Genomic DNA, 22,900 nt, shown 5'->3' with positions numbered 1-22,900 from the left:
CTTTTGCCTAACAGAGTAATAGCTTCCTAACTGATCTTACCTTTCCCAGACCACTGTTCACAATGATTTCTTAAAATGCAAATCTGATTTCTTAAAATTATAAAAACTCTTCATTCAAACCCAGATTTCTTAGTTTGACATTTAGGGTCCTTTGCACAACATCATTCCCCATCCCCCCCTCTTTCTTTTCCCTTCATTGAAGCTTCATCAAGCTATATGATAATTCTGAATGCACTGTGTACCTTCCATATTTCCATGCCATTGCGCTTGCTGTTTTCTCTGCCTGAAATGCTTTTTTTTCTCTTAAGCACTATTCATGAAGGCTTTCATGACTGCCATGTATAATTTACTGTTTTAACTGCACTTTGTATGTACCCCATGATGACATTTAATCAACATATTGTTTCATAAAATAAAAATGGGAAGCAATTTTATCCATCCTTGCACCCTCAATGCCTGACACAAATGAAGCACCCAATATTTTTGTTGGGTGTGATTTGAGATGAGTAAAAATTATTGAAACTGTATAGTTTTTTTAATGATATATCAAGGAGACTCACCACAGGTGATTGGGAAGAATGGACTCAAGAGAATGGGAATTTCTGCTGCCTATGAGAGCGTCAGAAATATAGTGGTGAATAAAAGTACTAGATGGAACATAGGGTCCTTTCAACAAGTAATTGTTACACACTCGTTTTTCAACTATTCAAAGAACATCATGGTTTACAGTAAGTAATTTCATATTACAATTTATAGATCTAGTAACCTAAATTAGCTTGGTTCAAGCAGAACGTATTAATGATTAAGAAGAATTTGTGTTTATTCCTAAGTTGAGTCCAAAAACATTTTTATACAGTATTAGGTACTACTATTACACTCACTACATGGACATGATACATAATATAACCCCTGTCCTCTAGGAATTCAAAGTTTAACTGATGAACATGTATTGCAATAATGCTAATGTTTTGTGATAAGCTAGAGGTTTGCTCAGGTATAAAGTATTGTAGAGGAAGAGTTGGAGAAGGCAATGGCACCCCACTCCAGTACTCTTGCCTGGAAAATCCCATGGACGGAGGAGCCTGGTAGGCTGCAGTCCATGAGGTCGCTAGGAGTCGGACACGACTGAGCACCTTCACTTTCACTTTTTACTTTCATGCATTGGAGAAGGAAATGGCAACCCACTCCAGTGTTCTTGCCTGGAGAATCCCAGGGACGGGGGAGCCTGGTGGGCTGCCGTCTCTGGGGTCACACAGAGTTGGACACGACTGGAGCGACTCAGCAGCAGCAGCAGCAGCAGAGGAAGAGTAATTTCTTTCACCAGCAAGTAGGAGTTCCCAGAGGAGATGCCTGAACTAGGTCATCACAGATGAACAGGTGCTAGTCAGATGGAGAAGCAGCAAGGGTACACCGGACAGTGGAAGGGATCAGGTCAATGTCTAGAGGAAGGAAATAGCGGGACAAAGATGCGGTGGATGTTCACTCGAGAAACAGAGGGATGCACAATGTGTTGCCAAGTGCAAAGTGGAAAATGGCAAGAAATAAAACCAGAAAGACGAAGGTCATGACATGAAGAGCTTTATATAACTCTCTCTCAATCCAGTGTCTGGTATGTGGGAGGTATTCAATATATGTTTCTTAATAATTCTCACTGTGATAGTACATGAAATCAAAAGGGAGGAGTGTCTGAACCTTGAAATTACAGAACAATGCTCCATGGACTCAATGACAGAGTTGTTTAATCATTCAGTGTATCCACTTTTATGTTGGGAGCTAAGGGGGAACTTGGAAAAGACAAAAATCTGTCCTTTAAAAGGGAGTCAAGACTTTAGTTCAGACTACACACACACACACACACACACACACACACACACACACACACTTTGGCTCAAGGAGTTAAGGAAGAGTAAATGACATTTGAACAGAGTCTTAAAGAACAACTTAGCAGTTTTTCCAGGTGGAGGAAATAGCATGTACAAAGGCATGATAATACAGAAATATATGGGGAAAAATTAACCTATCACATGTTTAATCAAAGATCATGACAGTTCCAGAGAGACAGATGTGCACCACACTTAACAGAATTTAAAAAAATATTTTTTTAGTTCCTCTGTTAATGCTTACCTTCAGAGAAGAACATACCTTGAATCTTTCTCTAAAAAGTCTTTCTTCTCTTTTCATCCTGTCCTTTTGTAAATTTTGCTTCTTGGTTTTGAAGAAACTCCTAGAAGATGGCAAGAAAGGTGCAGGTAGGGTTAAGTGTTACTATATATAAAAAAAACTCTTTAAGCTTCCAAAGCTATAAACTCATTCTACTCCAGGATAAATTCAGGTATAATCCTGTGTATAATTTTATACCATCTTATTGTTGCCTCTTCTTTCTCAAATCCATCTGCATACCTGCCTCCAGAGTCATCTTTCTAAAATTTAATTGATCATATCACTCTCCTTCTTAAAGCCTTCCTGTCTGTCTCTGCTGCCTCTACTGTAAGATAAAGTCAGGTCCCATTGTGTTGTACACAGGGTATTTTATAATCCGGCCCAACCCCCCTTTCCAGCTGTCCTTTGCATATAACATTCAAAGTCTACATGGAACATCTTAGAAGGTGGGCTGTCATTTCCATGCCTTTATACCAGGAAACTGCCCTCAAACTTCTCTGAGAACTGGCCATCATCCTGATTAATAAAGGGATAATAAAAGGGTTGCACTAAAATTACACTAAAAAAGTAATCCTTACTTATTGGTAGAGTAAGTTATGGTAAAAAATCATTTGAAAAGGAACAAAGAATGCATAGAAATTGATACATCAATATACAGGAATAATGTTAAACTCAGTATTGCATTTTCAAATTACTCAGTTGAAGAAAACAACTATAATATCAGTTTGTTGTAAGAAATAAAGCACTTGAAGATTGTTTCCTAAAACGATATATGTATAGTCATTAAAATAGTGGGTTTCCCCAAAGGCTCAGAGGGTAAAGAATCTGCCTGCAGTGCAGGAGACATAGGGTATGTGGGTTCGATCCCTGGGTCGGGAAGATCCCCTGGAGTAGGAAAAGGCAACCCACTCTAGCATTCTTGCCTGGAGAATCCCATGGACTGAGGAAAGCTTTTTTTTGGCAGGAGATGGGGAAAGTAAAAAATTTCACTGATATTTCATTTCTTGGAATTTTGTTTTGCTATGCCATGCAAAATTAAAAGATGCTTGCTCCTTGGAAGAAAAGCGATGACAGACCTAGACAGCGTATTAAAAAGCAGAGACATCACTTTGCAACAAAGGTCCATATAGTCAAAGCTATGGTTTTTCCAATAGTGGTGTAACGGATGTGAGAGTTGGACCATAACGAAGGCCAAGCACTGATGAATCAATGGTTTCAAAGTGTGGTGCTGGAGATGATGGTTAAGAGTCCCCTTGGACAGCAAGGAGATCAAACCAGTAAATCCTAAAGGAAATCAACCCTGAATATTCATTGGAAGGACTGATGCTGAAGCTGAAGCTCCAATCCTTTGGCCACCTGATGTGAAGAGCAGACTTATTGGAAAAGACCCTGATGCTCGGAAGGACTGAGGGCAGGAGGAGAAGTGGATGACAGAGGATGAGATGGTTGGACAGCATCACTGACTCAATGGGCATGAGTTTCAGCAAACTCTGGGGAATGGTGAAGGATGGAGAGGCCTGGTGTGCTGCAGTCCATGGTGTTGCAACAAGTTGGACACGATTGAGTGACTGAACAATAAAATGCAAAAGTATAAGTGTGATGTTTAAGGTAGAAAGATGCTTTTGTAGTTTTGAATACATCTTTCCAACTTGGGAAAAGTAAATTACATCAAGTCTAAACTTAAAAACTTAGAGAAGGACCATCCTCACCCTATGCCATCCTCTGAGTTTAAATTTGGTATAGATTGATGTCTGATTTCTTCTGGGGTGCCCCTCTAGGACTTTTCTAGACAGATATCCCAGAGCAGACAGACCATACAGTGTTTTCAGCCCAGTGACTGTTTAGACAAGGATTTCCCCAAGACATTAGTTAAAGTGCCTCAGCTCCTGCCCTAGATCCCAGCAACTGAGAAGACTGAAGCACAGAGCAGTAAGTCACCATCAGGGATAGTAAAAAAAAATCACCTCCCCCCACAGCCACCTAGGAGTTTGAATCACATGAATAAAGGATAGATCTTGAGTCAATAAAACATTGTTTTATTTCTAACACTAATGTAGTGATCACTAGAATTATATTGTATCAATATGTTAGGGAAATCAGCCTTGCTATATGATACCCAGTTTCTCTTCTCAAGGCATCATTCAAGTTCTAAATGGTATATTATTTAAGTTCATTCTTACAGGGAAAAGGTTCCTACAGCCTAGAGGAAGACGGGAAATTTTTCATCCTTTGATAAAAAAAATGATGGCTAGAATTCTTTTCTTGCTCCCTATCTACCAAAAGCAGGAATGATAAATGTGTGTAACACTTCACATTTTCATATTCTCTTTCTCTTTTAATCCTCTATGTTGTACTGTAATATAGATGTTAATATTTTCATTCAGTAGATGAGGAATCCAAATATCAAGTTTAATAACCTGACAAGATCACACAGCCAGTAAGAGGTATAAACTGCAACAGAAAAGCTGTAGTGTGAGTGCACTTGTGTGCTTACCTTTCTGATTCTTGAGCACCTTTTTTCTTTTTTTCTTTCAATGTCAAAAACTTCAGCTTCCAAGATTTTCCTTTAAGTTCATCACTGAGAAGAAAAATATTTTGTGCAAGTAAATTAAGATTGAACTAAAGTCTTCATGGAACCATCAATACTTTTTGGGCAATTGTGTTTTACCAAAAAAATTAGAAAGTCATCTAGAAGTATGTTTTGATAATCTATGGCAAGGCCAGAGAGTAAATATCTTATGCTTTGCAAGCCATGCTATCTATCATAACAATTTGACATTGCTGTTGTTACTGTATTCACGAAAACAAGTGGTGGCCATATCTGGCTCCCAGGCCATAGCTTGCTAATGTCTGATCTGTGGCAATCCAAATTTGAAGCCAGAATCTGAAAAATAGTAGATATACCATATTGCTTTGCTATACACCCAAAACTAACACATTGTGAATCAACTGTACTCCAATATAAAATTTAAAAAAAAGCAAATTTGAAGCCAAAAGCAAGAGATCAACTTGTTTATAATCATACTCTCTCTCCTTTCTGAGCCTTAGTTTCTTCACCTATAGAACATGAATGATAAAATGGACCCTCACTATGAGACAGAAAAGGATGTGTTTAGCAGAAAAGGATGCAAAGAGTGGAGAGTGTGTTACAGAAGAAACAATATTTTTGAACACCTGTGTGTCAAGTCTTATGCTTGGCATTTTACATATCTTAACTAATGTGTTTTTTATAGGAAGCATTGCAACAATCAGTATTTCATAACGTTTTACAAAGTGGGAAATAGATGATCTTCATAACTTATCATGGTCACAGAAACAGTACTTTGAACCTAGTGGCTTTGTATCCAAGTGTGCTTGACAACGAAGTCTACAGTCTTTGATCATGCCTGCTGCTTCAAAATGTTTCTTCACTTGTTCAGTTCAGTCACTCAAGTCGTGTCCGACTCTTTGGGACCCCATGGACTGTAGCACGCCAGGCCTCCCTGTCCATCACCAACTTTTGGAATTTACCCAAACTCATGTCCATTGAGTCAGTGATGCCATCCAACCATCTCATCCTCTGTGATCCCCTACTTCTCCTGCCTTCAATCTTTCCCAGCATCAGGGTCTTTTCCAATGAGTCAGCTCTTTGCATCAGGTGGCCAAAATAGTGGAGTTTCAGCTTCAACATCAGTCCTTCCAATGAATACTCAGGACTGATCTCCTTCAGGATGGACTGGTTGGATCTCCTTGCTGTCCAAGGGACTCTCAAGAGTCTTCTCCAACACCACAGTTCAAAAGCATCAATTCTTTGGCGCTCACCTTTCTTTATAGTCCAACTCTCACATCCATACATGATTACTGGAAGAACCATAGCCTTGACTAGATGGACCTTTGTTGGAAAAGTACTGTTTCTGCTTTTTAATATGCTTTCTAGGTTGGTCATAACTTTCCTGCCAAGAAGTAAGCATATTTTAATTTCATGGCTGTAATCACCATCTGCAGTGATTTTGGAGCCCAAAACAATAAAGTCTGCCACTGTTTCCCCATCTGTATGCCACGAAGTGATAGGACTGGATGACATGATCTTAGTTTTCTGAACATTGAGCTTTAAGCCAACGTTCTCACACTCCTCTTTCACCTTCATCAAGAGGTTCTTTAGTTCTTCTTCACTTTCTGCTATAAGGGTGGTGTCATCTGCATCTCTGAGGTTATTGATATTTCTCCCAGCAATCTTGATCCCAGCTTGTGCTTCATCCAGCCCAGCATTTCTCATGATGTACTCTGCATATAAGTTAAATAAGTAGGGTGACAGTATGTAGCCTTGACATATTCCTTTTCCTATTTGGAACCAGTCTGTTGTTCCATGTCCAGTTCTCACTGTTGCTTCCTGACCTGCATACAGATTTCTCAAGAGGCAGATCAGGGGGTCTGTTATTCCCATCTCCTTCAGAATTTTCCACAGTTTATTGTGATCCACACAGTCAAAGTCTTTGGTGTAGTCAATAAAGCAGAAACAGATGTTTTTCTGAAACTTGCTTTTTCAATGATCCAGCAGATGTTGACAATTTATATGTTCATCATTCATGTGAGCAAAACTAACCCTTCCTCTGTCGACCATTTGTATGTATGTGGTGTCTGCACATCAGAACACAGTAACTCTTCAGTGGGTAAATTAGAACTGCAAGGATGCTCTGTCAGAGGAATTTTACAAGTTCTTAGTGACACTGTGTCGCCATTCCCTTCAGATTATGGTCCAGGTGTCTAACAGAATATCAAGGATGCAGCATCTAACCAGCATTAAAGATGCAGCCTAGGAATATGAGATTAACAGATAGAGTACTATACATAAAACAGATAAGCAACAGGACATACTGTATAGCATAGGAAATTATATTCCATATAATACCCTGAAATGGGACATAATCAGAAAAAAATAAACTGGATCACTGTGCTATACACTTGAAACTAACACAATATTGTAGTCAACTAGAGTTCAATAAAATAGAAAGATGCAGCTTAGTCAAGGCTTTCAAGAACTTGCTTAGGGATCTTGTATAAAAGGTTTTCCAGGACTTGCCTAGGGATCTCCCATCACTCTTTGCTCAACGTTCATTGCCTTTGGAGTCTATAACAAGGAGCTCAGCAATTACTTTTCTACCTGTCTGATGTTTACTCATTTATCTCTCCATTTTAGGTTCACAAAAGATGCGATCCAGACAAGAATTCCAGATGTATCTACCACAAGCTTATCACAATGCTAGGCAAAGAGAAAGTGTTCAGTGAGAATTCATGCATGGACTTGTTAGGAAGGAGCTATAGCTATGTGAGAGAAGGCAATGGCAACCCACTCCAGTACTCTTGCCTGGAAAATCCCATGGATGGAGGAGTCTGGTAGGCTGCAGTCCATGGGGTAGCTAAGAGTCAGACACGACTAGGCAACTTCACTTTCACTTCTCACTTTCATGCATTGGAGAAGGAAATGGCAACCCACTCCAGTGTTCTTGCCTGGAGAACCCCAGGGACAGCGGAGCCTGGTGGGCTGCCGTCTATGGGGTCGCACAGTCAGACACAACTGAAGCGACTTAGCAGCAACAGCATAACTATGTAGGCAGGGAATAGGCAAAGCAAATGCCTACTGAACAGTTTATTTCCTTTACTAATTATGAAGCACTGTATCCTGAGTATTTAAAAAACTGGAAGCAGAACTATAAGAGACAAACATAATCTGACCTCTCAAAGGTCCAAATTTCCTTCTAAACATTTCTAAGCACTTTTAGAAACTGAATTGTGATCAAAACTGTATATATAATTTTGCATTCTGCTATTTTTCAATTATAGTGAAAGCATTTACCCATGTCACTGGAAACTATTTTATATACACTTAAGTGGTCATGTTGCCTAATATTCCTAGTGAATTTGGGTTGTATTAAACATTTCTTTTTATATACAGCCCTGAGATAGACATTTTATATATAATTTTAATGTTTCCTTTATTTTTTACTAGAGCTAATTGCTTGTAGCAGAATTATAGAAAGGGTTTGGGCATTGTAGATACATAGTACCATATTGTTCTTTTGGAAAAGTCATAACACTTTTTACCCCTGCTAGCCATGTGACCATTATGGTCAACTCTTTGCCTCTCTGCAACTTGTTTTAGCTTTTATAGGGATCTAGTTAGAGAGCTTAATGAATTTGACAGGACAAGGATTGCTTTTTTGTCATATCATAGGTTAAGAAACTAAGATTCAGAGACGATGACATGCCATAGGCCCCACTAGTACCAGATTGTAGAAGCTGTTCCAGTGTCCTTTTTAAGATCCCCCTCTTCTTCCTTTCCTTGGTGACTCTTTGGGAGAAATTCTAGTGAACAAAAGGAGATGAAAAGAAGAGGTCTGGATTATCTAGCAACAATTTAATTCAGAGTTATTTAGGCATCTCTTCAACCTAATACCTACCAGGACACGACATACAAACTATCCAAGCTTACAAGAACTCAGATATCATCTTCCATCTCCCTTCTCATCCCAAATTGTGCTGTTTTCCATCAGTGTTCCATCTGCTACAAATGTCTTTAATAATTGATTCATTGAGGCCATACTACAGAAGATATGCTCCATCACATGAAATAGAAATTGGTCAGGTTTCAACAGGCTTAAGTGACTTGGTAAGTATCATTTAATCATAAAATATCTTCATTTTTATCACCATCTCAGAACACATTTTGATCACTTTTTCATCTGAGCAACTTTAATAATATTCTAACAAATATTTTGCATCCAACCTTCCCTCTAAAGCTTTCTGCAGAAGGGTCTAGGTCGAGTTACTCTTCCTAAAGTGTGGCTCTAATTATTTTGTCCTCTTGCCCATAGTTCTGGACTCCCTTATTCAGCAAAGAAAGTGTTAGTCACTCAGTCATGTCTGACTCCTTGTGAACCCACGGACTCCAACCCGCCAGACTCCTCTGCCCATGGAATTCTCTAGGCAAGAATACTGGGGTGGGTTGCCATGCCCTCCTTCAGGGGATCTTCCCAATCCAGGGATTAAACCAGTGTCTCCTGCAGCAGGAGGATTCTTTACCTACTGAGCCCCCTGGGAAGCCCTATTTGGCAGTTGGGCAAAAGAATTTTCTATAAATAGGGCTCTCCCAATACAAACCTACTAGGTCCTGGATAAAGGTTGTTTGTGTTTGTTTGTTTTTAACAAATTGCTATACTTTGCCCTTGTATTAAGTCCTGGATACTATATTCTAATAACCCCCAGCAAACAAATTGAAACTAGACCGAGCAGTAAGCAATATGCAAGCACAGAAGACAAGTCTGTCCTGAGGAAAATGCTATCAGCACCATGATATTTCAGAATATTAAACTTTACGTCAAGGGCAAGGTAGGAGTTAAGACAGGTCATTATATTAGATTTTTTAAAAAAGCCAATTCAGCTATATTTATACAAGACACAGTGGACAAGAATATGGAAATCAGAAAAAGGATTAAAAATGTATACCAGGGAAATACTAACTAAAAGAAAGATCAAGATAAAGATCATGAAAGATCAAGATAAAGTATCACTAGGAAATTAGCTTAGTGTTGCAGTGAAGAGAATGGATTGGGAGCCCAGTTGCCAGGATTTGAATCCTTATTGGCTACATGAACTTGGGCAAATAACCTAACCTCTGTGTCTCTGCCTCTTTTTTTTTTTTTTTGGTAAGGATGGACTTCTGTTTTTTGTTGAAAGTCTTGAGGTCTACAAATTACATGCTAAAAGTAGATCACTATGTAGAAACGTAATGAATACATTTTGCCTGTGTATAAAAGCTTTACCAAAGTCATTCCTTTAATAATTTCACCCCATTCACAATGGTATCAATTATAAAATGCTGTTCTTCATAAGGTATTATACCTCTATTTCAAACTATATTACATGTTATTCCCTCAATATAAACTTTTAAACACCACATTCTTGGCTCATAAGAATGGTACCTGTGAAAGGGCAATTCCCACTCAGTCTGTGGTGGCATTATTCCAAGTTTGTTTCTTTCACCAATCAAAAAACCTTTCAAAATGTTCACTTTTAATAAGAAGTCTTTCCACCAAAAAGTGTGGCCACATTTTGTTTTCTTACTACTCCAATTTTATATTCCAGGGCTCTCCTCCATCTCCTGCCAAGTTAACATTTCCTGCTCATGACACCACTTTCCTGATCACGTGCCGCATGGTCCAGTGAAGCTTCCCAAACACACATCTTCCATGTACACAGCTGCCCTCCTCTCTCCCACAGCAAATCATCCCCACTTCTCTCTCTAAATCCCCAGTCTCCAACTGACAAAATGCTTCCTATCCTTGCTTGCTTCAGCTTGGCACAGGCTTTCCGGATGCCCTAAAAATGGAAATGTCTGCCTATTTTCACCATAAATCATTTTTCAAATTTTTTGAAAGCAGGTCTTTCTTCATTAACCAATTTAACAAACTATCTTTTGGTATGAGGCCATATGATACATTGGATTAGAAAGCCCAGGCCCCACCTCAGGAAGTTTCCATGTAGAGGACGAGACAGGGAAGAAATAAGACCAATACAACTGTGAAAAGAATGTTCTGATAAAAAGGGGTACATAACCCAAATAGATAACCCAAAAGCTCTCTGAGCTTTTGCTTCCTGGGGAAAGCAAAATTTGAATTCAGGTTTAAATAATAAAGGATAAAGTACTCAGCCAAGCAAAAAAGCATGGCAAAGTGTGTTATGGGCAGAACAATTCTTTTGTTCTTAAATTCTAACCTTGGAAAGCCTTTTCCCAGATATCTACCCTAAAATGACTATCAGCCTCCTCCCAACACACATAGCATATGCCCAGTCTCTGTCAGAATATCCAAAGCAATCAGATTCCCATGTTTAATGATCCATCATTTATCTATCTATCTCTCCAATCATAAAGGAATAGGAATTATAACTGTGTGTTCACTGCATTATACCCAACGCTTAGCACAGTGCCTGGCATATAGTACGTGCCCAGTAAGTATTTGTTGGATGAACTGAAGAGGTTGGAGCAAACATGAAAGTTTAGACATGCTGGATAATACAGTATGGATGGAACACAGGAATAATGGGTGAGTGGCAAGTACAGTTGAGGCTGAGAGTTTGCCAGGGCTGTATCAATAATGAATTTTATGTCTTCTTAAGCAGTTTGGATTTCATTCTGCCATTGCAGTAATCCAGCTGAGAAACAATAGGTGCCTGCATGTGGCTGGTAGCGAGGATGGGAAGCAGGAACACTTTGATAGATTTGAGTTATTTAGGCTTTGAGAACGTTGGTTCTGCCAGGTGGTGCTTGCCATCCTCCATAGGAGGTTATTAAATAAGTGTTGTATTGAAATGAGTTTCAAGTCTATAGATTCAAAGGTAAGAAACAAAGCTACCACTGTTACGTCATCTGTATTAGTCATTGTTCCCCCTTCCTAGTGGAAGCAATATATTACAACCTGACTTTTCACCCAAGGATCTAAAGAGATGGTCCTCTGACCATAGATAACAAAACATCAGGAAATGGGTTAAACACCAGCAAAGATGACCAATGCAGTGAATTGACTTACTTTGGCTGTTTTCCATTTATGGCCACATCATCGTAGATAATAACTTCCTGAGACCTAAGTTCTAGCGTCAAGATAGGATAAAAATAGTCTGTTATTTGATATGGTTTATACAATCCCTGACTTTCCAAATTATACACAATTATTTAATTATCCACATGTATCTCTGAGCCTGTTTTATCAAAATCTGATCATAGACTATAGATAGGCTTAAAGGATCAAGGAACAAAAAAAGAATCCATTTGGGAAAAATTCAACTGAGGATTAAAAAAGAGATGTCCTGGTATCTGAAACACATGCATAAATATTTATATCAATTTGATTTCATGCAACTTTCTAAAAAATATGAGTTGCTGAAGGGATCATTTTAGACTGGGTTCCCATCAACCTGGAACTGGACAAAGATGTTACACTGCTAGAACAAGAGAGGGCTGAATTTCAAGGGGAAAACACCAACTTAATAGACATTAATGCTGATTCTTCTTCCATGATTTTTATTTGAAACCATTGACAACTGCTTCTTTATAATAATCCTCTGTAAAATTGAATCTAACTTAGTACATAATCATAATTAGACATTTTCAGTTTGGGATATTCACATTCCTTGGTGCTCTGCATAGAACTCCATAACGTTCAAGTGACTCACCGCTGGAACTAGTTAGAAACCTTTTGGCATAATTATTCACAATTCATGTTCAGTTATTCATAAATTTGGATGGAGGTAAAATGCATGCCTGTTCTAAGTAGACTTAAAAAAAATAGACCAAGGATGATTTTAGGAGATGTAATTATACCAGATTTATATAATTATTTGTTATTTAGTGCAGCAGACTCATTTTGTGGAATATAAAATACACTCCAATTGCCGAGTCAGAGTAAAATCAAAGTAGCCACTGTCACTAGAGCCCATAAACTGAACCTAACAAACAGCAAAACACACGGCCCCCTCACTGACACAGTCAGCTTACAGAATGTGATGGAGAGTGAGCACCCTGTGTGTCAGGCACTGTGCTAATGCGTGCACCATTGCTTTTATAGCAAAGCAAACAGTATTCCAGTGACTCACCCTTGATTCAGCTGGTATGTATATTGCAAAGTGTTCATGGTCAAATTACTGTGTCTTAATTCGGGTGAGCGGACTGTGGTAAAATGTAAAACGCACACACATTGTGTATTCAGAGACTTGAGTACAAATCCTAGGTCACTAAAATATGGATGTTAGTCCGAGAGTCTTCCTACAAAGGGACAATGCATCTATTTCTTAGATATTAAGGGGCGCCTGGTCTATAGGAGGCACTGAGAAATGTCACCCATCTTCCCCAAAGTAAGTAATACTATGATGTAAAATATCTTCCTTGATTTTAATGTATCAATTTTTCATTACATATGGAATTCAGGGAGGATTACTACTTCTTTCTTAGACTGAAAATGTCAGTGCTGAGTAATTTTGTTCCAGCAATAAGTGAATGTCACTTACTTAAATCAGGCAGCGAAAGGGAAAATGCCCTGTTAATTGACAAAAGACACAAAGAGTTAAGGAAAAAGCCATATTCAGAAATGCTGATTGATAACATCTCAAACAACATAGCGATGACTAGGTTTCTTGATTTGGATGCTTTTGGGGAAAAAAAAAATGTCAATATGAAGCAAGCTTCCCTGCAGCTTTATTCTGATCACCTCTCCCCTTCCTGTAAATGAGCTTATTTATCCCCAGTGACCATCCTTACCCATTTACCTAATGCGACAGTCTCAGGCTCTCCCACAGCTCTTCTCTGTCCACAGGATCCTATTTCTCCTTTCTAACCTTCCAGGGTGCCAATCAGATATATCCAGTGTGTGGGACACAAGGTGAGAGAGATGACCCTCTGGAGACGCTGGACCCTGACTATGTACAGATTTAACCAGAGAGGTGACTTAAGGGGAGAATGCCAGGCCAGATGGAAGATGGTAAATGCGCCAAGTAGGAGAGGACACTTGGCTAAGGAGATTGTCCAGTTTTCCTCAAATCTCATAGTTAAGGAGATCACATGGAAAGAAGTATGATGTGGTAGAAAAAAAATTCATGTGTTTTAAGCAATTAATTTAAGCTCAGTCCTCTAGGCCTGGGGACAAAAGGTAAAGTTCTGTGTTATCTTGGTATGTCTCCATGGCAATAATTGAAAAATTAAGGTAAAGAGGCAAATTTTGGCAAAATTCAAGGGGAAAAAATCTTTTCAGACCTTACTAAAATGGCAGATTTTCCCCTGAATGTAGTGAATTTATCTTTATAGAGGTGTGCAGACACAGAGATTTTGCCTCTTAGGAATAGCTGCAGAGAAGCTTGTGTAGTGGGTTGTACTAGGTAATATGGACCCTTCTTACCCTGAGATACTCTGACTGTAAGGAAAAGGATTTCTTGTAATAGATCTTACAATATTTGCACAGGATGTTTTGGAAACACAGAAGAGAAACCGGTAATACAGGTTTGGGATTCACAGAATGCATCCCAGAAGGGATAATATTTGGCCAAATTTTAAGAGAAGGCTAGAACTCTGATAATCAAAGGAAGAGAGAGTAGCGCAGATGCATTTCAGATCTGTGGATGTCATGGTTAAAAGCAAGGAGGCATGAAACAGTGTGGTGTACATACAGGGTGTGTGTTATGGGGCAGAGCCGAGAGTAAGTCTGAGTGAGATGGAGCTGGGCAAGTAGGAAGGGGGCTGCCATATAGTATTTACTTGCAATGAAAAAGGATTGGATATTTGTTCTGAAAGTCATTAACAGTCAATGAATAGTTCTAAGGAAAAGGAAATCACATTTACATGTAAAAAACATCAGCATTCTCACCTGGATTAAAATTTTAAGGGGCTGCAGGCACCATGCTAATAATTTTTGTTGAAACATCTAACCTGCTAAGGTCAGGGTGTGCCCTTAAGGGTCTCACCGGTCACTAGAACTAGACTCTGTCTTCCATGTTTAGGACTGCAATTTGTAAACCTCATATACTGTATAAATCTCTTGGTAGATCTAGATCCAACACACAATTAGACAAATTCATGTTACTTTAAGGTTTTACAATTGAAAGAACTTCAAGATAAATTCGATGTCAACATATGTAGTGACCTGGGGCAAACTATTCTACCATCCCCTGCCCTCATAAAATACAGATCTATGTCTGTGTTTCTCTCCCTCCCTCTCTGAAGTGCTTTCAGAGACCACACAATCTCCTATTATAAGCTAAAAGAAACGTGGTCCCTATGGATGCAAAGTGGAAGTGACTTGCCCGTAGTTGCACACTGAATAAATGGAAGAGCTGAAACTAGAATCCAGAATCGAGGCATCAAGTCGGTCCTACACATGAATTGTAACCTTCCCAATTCCCATCGGTAATTAGCTAGGGTGAACTTGGAGGGTCCCTTCCAGAGCTAACACTGAGATACATGGACCATTCAGCTGAAAAGTTCATCTCCCCTCTCCACACACTACCTCTCTCAAGAGAGGCAAATTAGAATATGGAAGTGTAGACAAAAACCACTGGAGCCTGTAGGACTAAGAAAGCATAAAAGAATGTAATTGATAACATAATGCTCAGTAGTAACAACAGGAATATATGCCAAGGATGATGAGGAAGTTCCTTTCCTGGACTTTTTAAGACTTTCCCTCTACCTTTGTTCACAATCTTCCCTTATCGATTTTTTCAAAAAGGACACTGTCACTTTCTCACTAGCATGTGTGTGTGTGAGGCACTCAATCCTGGCAAGAAGGAGGTAGGTGATAACCAGGGCTTTGGTTTTAGCTTCTGGTACCCTTTTCACTAGAAGAACAAGATGGAGACTATCAGCTGTGTAACTACCAGGGTGGCATTGCTAATCCTCTCCTAGAAAGAGAAATAAAAAGGGACTTTTTACCTTATATTTTCTTTTGAATTGATTTTGTTCACTTTAAGTCTGTCCTTTTCTTTCTTGAAGAACCTCTGCAGTCTTTTAAGTGATGCTTTTCCATCTGAACTAAGAGGAATCAGAGAATATAAATAACACATAAGCATATTTACAAACATAAATACTGTTTGAGAGAGTACTGGGGATGGGAAGCTGCTGTAGTAAAAAAGATCGGAGACTTCAGTCTCATTACTATTAATAAAACACTCCCACTTAAGGAAGAGCAGGAAATACCTTGTCAACCCCTATGTTCTTTTTTTTTAGATTCTGATAGGAATTAGCACATACCAGCTATGAAGGAAATTATTATATTTCAATACAAACTTTCACCTACTCCAAATGGTCTTTATTTTACAGAGTTTATGGAGCAAAGTCTTCCTTTTAGAGACCATGACTCAAAGACTGATACATTAGTGAAATTCCTGGCTCCTGAGATTCATATCACTGATCTTTAACTTATGGGATAATAATATAACAGTGATGCTACACTGACTGCCTGCTTAATGATTAAAATTTTTCCAAATATACCCAGATTTTCGGGGGTGGGGGAAAGGTTAGGGAAAGTGGGTGATACACCCACATCATCCCACCCAGCATAAATGCCCTATTTTCCTTTAAACCTTCAAACTTCTTGCTTTTGACTGCTGCTATTTTCCTTGCCACAATGTGCCCCTAATAACTGAATTTGATTAATAATCCCCATTTGAGCAAATATTGATAACACTGAATTATTACATATTAAATTAATCCCCAATTCCAGAGATAGCCTCATTAGCTTGAAAAGACACAGGTAAATCATAACCATTGATTTCTTCCTGGAAAAAAAACTGAAGCATTTTATTGCTATTTATTTCTTCTTTCTCACCTACTCCCTAATGCAATATCAAAGTCTTCTACTTGGGGAGATGGACATTTTCTCAAAAGAAAAAGCAACATGCTTAAAAATTACAAGATATGATTATATACAATTACAAAAACCTACTGATAACAGTATTTTATTACAACAGCTTATCTCCACTCTCTATGAAAATCTTCCCTAAAGATGGGGTGGGTAGAGATGGAGGTCATTTCTTAAACTTCGGTTTTCCCAGACTAGCAGGAAATACCCTTAGGTATGAAGTCAAGAAAAAGAGAAACTTGCTCTATCTTTGGGTAGTTGCTCTTTGTTTTGTAGACATCTTCATACATTTATTCACTATTTTCTCTTGAAATTAAAAAAATATATAATGGCAGTGATACAGATTCATATTTGACACAAAATTATGGATACCTACCAGGTGCTAGGTACTCTGATCTTCTGTTTGTGAAATCGTTTTTATGGCAACATATGCACATGTTTTTACAAGCAGGTGGTAAAATTAAGTAAACTCTATAAAAGTATGTACAAACAAAAATTAATATTTGCTTCTACCCTGTTTCCATGTTTGTTCGCATTTAGTGAGAGAAGTTAATTTATTAACAGATTCCTTCCTTGACTCTCCCCCTTTGCATATTTTACATTTAACAATCAGTCTACTAAACACCAGACATTGTGCTGAATGCTGGAGAACTAATGGAGACAACCAGACACATCTTGAACAATCCTCCTCTATAGCATGGCTTTCACCTCACCCAATATATAGGCTTAAAATACACAGATATATTTTGAATCTACCCTGGCAATGGAGGATTTTCAAGTTCAGAACTTAATTCACATTGAGTTTAGGAGAGTCACTTCTCTATGCCTCAATTTCCTTTTTTAAAAATGAGGGTACTGTGTTTAATGATCTCTAGACTGCTTCTCCATCTCTGACATTCTAAGAAGGACAAAACAAAAACCAGTAGCATTTGATTATCCCTCCTCCATTACCTTTTCATTCATGTAAAAGATTTTTTTTTAAATATCTTAACATGTGCCTGGCATTATAACATGGGTAAGGAAAAACGGTAAGTGTAAAGAAGAAAATCATCTAAGAGGGAAGACAGCTAATAAAGAATCACATAAATATAGAATTATTAATAACTGTGACAAGTGCTGTTAAAGAAAGGATAATGGTAATACTATAAAACTACATACGTAGGAGAATATTCCCTAGGGAATAATGATTGAGCTGAGATCAGAAGAGATATTAAGAGTCACTTAAACAAAGGGGCACAGAAGAAGAAAGAACATTCCAGGAAGAAGGAGTAGCATATGCAAGCACTCTGCAGTGGGAGCTTAGCAAGTCAGAGAAGTTAAAAGGTCACCATGACTGCATCTCAAAGATGAAGACTGAGCATGTGTGAGAAGAGGCTGGAGGGGTAGATAGGGACACTCAAGTCCTCTATACCATGTTAACGTCAATTGTAAAGGTATTGGGAATATACTACAAAGCTACAGTAATCAAAACAGTATGGTACTGGCACAAAAACAGACACAGAGAGCAATGGAACAGAATAGAAAGCTGAAAAACAAACCCACACACTTATGGTCCATTAATTGATGATGAGGAAGGCAAGAATATACAATGGAGAAAAGACAGTCTTTTCAATAAGTGGTGCTGGGAAAACCAGAAGAAAACATAGGCTCTTTGACATAAGTCTTAGCAATGTATTTTTGCTATTTGGATTTGTATATTTTGCTATTTGTATTTTTGCTATTTATTTTTGTATTTAGAGCCAGATCTGTCTCCTCAGGCAAGGGAAGCAAAAGCAAAAACAAATGGGAGCTATTCAAACTTAAAAGCTTTTGCATGGCAAAGAAAAACATTAACAAGGCAAAAAGACCACCTACTAAATGGGAGAAGATATTTGCAAATGATATGTCTGATAAGGGATTAACATCCAAAATATATAACAAGCACTTACAACTCAATATAGAGAAAAAGAAAAAAAAAAAAAAAACAAGCAACTCAATTAAAAACAGACAGAAGGCCTAAATAGACATCTTTTCAAAAGAGACAGATAGCCAATAGGCACAAGGAAAGATGCTCAGTATCAATGATCATCAAGGAAATGCAAATCAAAAGCACAGTGAACTATCACCTCACATCAGTCAGAACGGCTGTTGTTAAAAAGATGGCAAAAGATGTTAGTGAGTATGTGGAGAAAAGGGAGCCCTCACACTGTCGGTGGGAATGTAAATTGCTACCACTACTATGGAAGACAGGATGGAGTTTCCTCAAAAAATTAAAATTAAAACTGTTATATAATCCAGCAGTTCCACTCTTGGGTATATCTGAAGAAGATGAAGACACTTAATTCAAAAAAATATACAGACCCTAATGTTCATAGCAACATTATTATTTACAATGGCCAAGATATGGAAGCAACCTCAGTATCCATAAACAGATGCATGGATAAAGAAGATGTAGTGTACACACATACACATAAGAATACTAAGCCATAAAAAAATGAAATTTTTGCCATTTTCAGCAACATGGATTAACTTGGAGAATATTATGCTTAAACATACAGAGAAAGACAAATACTGTATGTTTTCACTTACAAGTAGAATCTCTGAAATAAAAAATAAGTAAAAGAATGAAACAGACTTGCAGATACAGAGAACCAATGGTTACCAACCTGCCTGTAAGTGTTTGAGGCTCTCCTGTAGAGGTGTGAGTCAGCAATGGCCTGCCACAGGGACAGGGCACTGGCAACAGCAGTCCTGGGAGGCACAATGTATGGCATAAATTCTCTTGGAGGAGGTCACCATTAGCCCTACCATAAAGATGCTGGATGGGTGACCCACAAACTGGAGAACAATTATAACAAAGAAGTTCTCTTACTGTTGAAGGTTCTAGGCTCCACATCATACTCCCCTACCTGGGGATCTGGAAGGGGGGCTGGAAATCCCCAGGGAATCTGAAAGTCAGCAGGATTTGATTATAGAACTTCCACAGGATTGGGAGAAACAGAGACTCTTGGAGGGCACAAACAAAACCTTGTGTGCACCAGGACCCAAGGGAAAGGAGCAGTGCCCCATAAGAGACTGAGCCCGACCTGCCTGTGTTTGGGGGTCTCCTACAGAGGCGTGACCTGTGATGAGGTCAGGGGCAGCAGCAGTACTGGGAGGTGTGGCATGTTGGCATAAGTCCTCTTGGAGGAGGTCGCCATTATCCCTGCCATAGAACCTCTAGCTCTAACACAGAGATTGCAGACTCCCAGGACTGGGTCACCTCAGGCCAGACAACTAACAGGGAAGGAGCACAGCCCCACCCATCAGCAGAAAACTGGATTAAAGATTTACTGAACATGGCTCTGCCCACCTGAGCAAGACCCAGTTTCCCAACAGCCTGTGCCTCCCATCAGGAAGCTTGCACAAGCCTCTTATCCATCAGAGGGCAGACAGAAGAAGAACTATAATCCCATGGCCTCCAGAACAAAAACTGCAATCACAGAAAACTAACCAAAACAATCACATGGATCACAGACTTGTGTAACTCAGTGAAACTATGAGACATGCCATTCAGGGCACCCAAGACAGGTCATGGTGGAGAGTTCTGACAAAATGTGGTCAACTGGAGAAGGGAGTGGCAAACCAGTATTCTTGCCTTGAGAACCCCCATGAACAGTATGAAAAGGCAAAAAGATATGACAGCAGAAGATGAATTCCCCAGGTTGGTAGGTGTCCAATATGCTACTAGGCAATAGTGGAGAAATAGCTCCAGAAAGAATGAAGAGACTGAGCCAAAGTGGAAATGATGCCCAGTTGTGAATGTGTCTAGTGGTGAAAGTAAAGTCCAGTGCTGGGAAGAACAATTTGCATAGGAACCTGGAATGTGAGGTCCGTGAATCAAGGTAAATTGGATGTGGTCAAATAGGATATGGCAAGAGTAAACATTTATGTTTTAGGAATTAGTGAACTAAAGTGGATGGGAATGGGTGAATTTAATTCAGATGACCATTATATCTACTACTGTGGGCAAGAATTCTTGAGAAGAAATGGAGTACCCCTCATAGTCAACAAAGAGTCCAAAATGTATTACTTGCATGCAGTCTCAAAAATGACAGAATGATCTCAGTTCGTTTCCAAGGCAAACCATTCAACATCACAGTAATCCAAGTCTATGCCCCAACCACTGATGCTGAAAAGCTGAAATTGAATGGTTCTATGAAGACCTACAAGATCTTCTAGAATTAATACCCAAAAAAGATGTCCTTTTCATCATAGAGGATTGGAATGCAAAAGTAGAAAGTCAAGAGATACCTGGAGTAACATTCAACTTTGATCTTGGAGTACAAACTGAAGCAGGGCAAAGGCTAACAGAGTTTTGTCAAGAGAACACACTGGTCATAGCAAACACCTTCTTCCAACAACACAAGTGATGACTCTACACATGGACGTCACCAGATGGTGAACACTGAAATCAGATTCATTATATTCTTTGCAGCCAAAGATGGAGACGTTCTATACAGTCAGCAAAAACAAGACCTGGAGCTGAATGTGGCTTAGATCATGAACTCCTTATTGCAAAATTCAGGCTTAAATTGAAGAAAGTAGGGAAAACCACTAGACCATTCAGGTATGATCTAAATCAAAACCCTTATGATTACACAGTGAAAGTGATAAATAGATTCAATGGATTAGATCTGAGAGAGTACCTGAAGAAATATGGATGAGGTTCATAATTTTGTATAGGAAGTGGCGACCAAAACCATCCCAAGGGAAAAGAACTGAAACAAGGCAAAATGGTTGCCTGAGGAGGCCTTACAAATAGCTGAGAAAAGGAGAGAAGTGGAAGGCAAAGAAGGAAGGGAAGGATATAGCCAACTGAATTCAGAGTTCCAAAGAACAGCAAGGAGAGATAAGAAAGCCTTCTTAAGAGAATAATGCAAGATATAAAGGAAAACAATAGAATGGGAAAGACTAGAAATCTCTTCAGGAAAATTATATACCAAGGGAACATTTCATGCAAAGATGGGCACAATAAAGGACAGAAATATCAAGGACCTGATAGAAGCAGAAGAGATTAAGAAGATGTGCAAGAATACACAGAAGAACTGTACAGAAAAGTTCTTAATGACTGGGATAACCATGACGATGTGGTCACTCACCTAGAGCCAAACATCCAGGAGTGTGAAGTCAAGTGGACCTTAGGAAGCATTACTATGAACAAAGCTAGCAGACATGATAGAATTCCAGTTGAGGTATTTCAAATTCTGAAAGATGAGCTGTGAAAGTGCTGCACTCAATATGCCAGCAAATTTGGAACTCAGAAGTGGCTACAAGACTGGAAAATGTCAGTTTTCATTCCAATTCCAAAGAAGGGCAATGCCAAAGAATGTTCAAACTGCCACACAATTGTGCTTATTTCACAATTGTGCTAGCAAAGTCATGCTCAATATCTTTCTAGCTAGGTTTAAACAGTATGTGAATTGAGAACTTCCAGATGTTCAAACTGGATTTAGAAAAGGCAGGGGAACCAGAGTTCAAATTGCCAACATTGTTGGATTATAGAAAAAGCAAGAGAACTTCAGAAAAATATCTACTTTTGCTTCATTGACTATGTTAAAGCCTTTGATTGTGTGGATCACAACAAACTGTGGGAAAATCTTAAAGAGAAGGGAATACCAGACCACCTTACATGCTTCCTGAGAAACTTGCATGCAGGTCAAGAAGCAACAGTTAGAACTGGACATGGAACAATGGACTGGTTCAAAAATGGGACAGGAGTACATCAAGGCTGTATATTGTCACCCAGCTTATTTAACTTCTGTACTGAGTATATCATGTGAAATGCTGGGCTGGATTAATCAAGATTGCTTGGAGAAATATCAACAACCTCAGGTATGCAGATGATACTACTCTAAAGGCAGAAAGTGAAGAGAAACTAAAGAGCCTCTTGGTGAAGGTTGAAAGAGGAGAGTGAAAAAGGTGACTTAAACTCAACATTCAAAAAACTAAAATTATGGACTCCAGTACCATCACTTCATGGCAAACAGATGGGGAAAAGTGGAAACAGTGGCAGATTTTCTTTTCTTGGGCTGCAAAATCATTGAGGATGGTGACTGCAGCCACAAAATTATTAAAAGACACTTGCTCCTTGGAAGAAAAGCTATGACAAACCTAGACAGCATATTCGGAGAAGGCAATGGCAAGCCACTCCAGTGCTCTTGCCTGGAGAATCCCGGGGATGGCGGAGCCTGGTGGGCTGCTGTCTGTGCGGTCGCACAGAGTCGGACACGACTGAAGCGACTTAGCAGTAGCAGCAGCAGACAGCATATTAAAAAGCAGAGACCTCACTTTGCTGACAAATAGTCAAAGCTATGATTTTCCAGTAGTTATGTATGGATGTGAGA

General features: G+C 38.9%; 1 protein-coding gene across 11 annotated transcripts in view; it reads right to left on the bottom strand.

The window, feature by feature from the left end:
- The window catches only part of FYB2 (FYN binding protein 2), a 132,941-nt gene that overhangs the window by 12,798 nt on the left and 97,243 nt on the right, over nucleotides 1-22,900 (bottom strand). For 8 of the 11 annotated variants that reach the window (XM_055585767.1, XM_055585765.1, XM_055585769.1 and 5 more), the window contains 5 exons: nucleotides 15,608-15,706; nucleotides 13,198-13,226; nucleotides 11,724-11,784; nucleotides 4,655-4,738; nucleotides 2,143-2,224 (listed from right to left, as the gene is read on the bottom strand). In XM_055585767.1, coding sequence (XP_055441742.1) covers nucleotides 2,143-2,224; nucleotides 4,655-4,738; nucleotides 11,724-11,784; nucleotides 13,198-13,226; nucleotides 15,608-15,706 — 355 coding nt within the window. Of the gene's footprint in view, nucleotides 1-1,379; nucleotides 1,440-2,142; nucleotides 2,225-4,654; nucleotides 4,739-8,423; nucleotides 8,503-11,723; nucleotides 11,785-13,197; nucleotides 13,227-15,607; nucleotides 15,707-22,900 lie in introns of those variants that run through there. The other 3 variants (XM_055585771.1, XM_055585773.1, XM_055585764.1) reach the window with 3 other exon arrangements.

Source organism: Bubalus kerabau, chromosome 6, assembly GCF_029407905.1.
Source record: "Bubalus kerabau isolate K-KA32 ecotype Philippines breed swamp buffalo chromosome 6, PCC_UOA_SB_1v2, whole genome shotgun sequence".
Taxonomy (NCBI): domain Eukaryota; kingdom Metazoa; phylum Chordata; class Mammalia; order Artiodactyla; family Bovidae; genus Bubalus; species Bubalus kerabau.
Note: the sequence above shows the minus strand (reverse complement) of the source record. Positions and strands in the feature narration are given on the sequence as shown.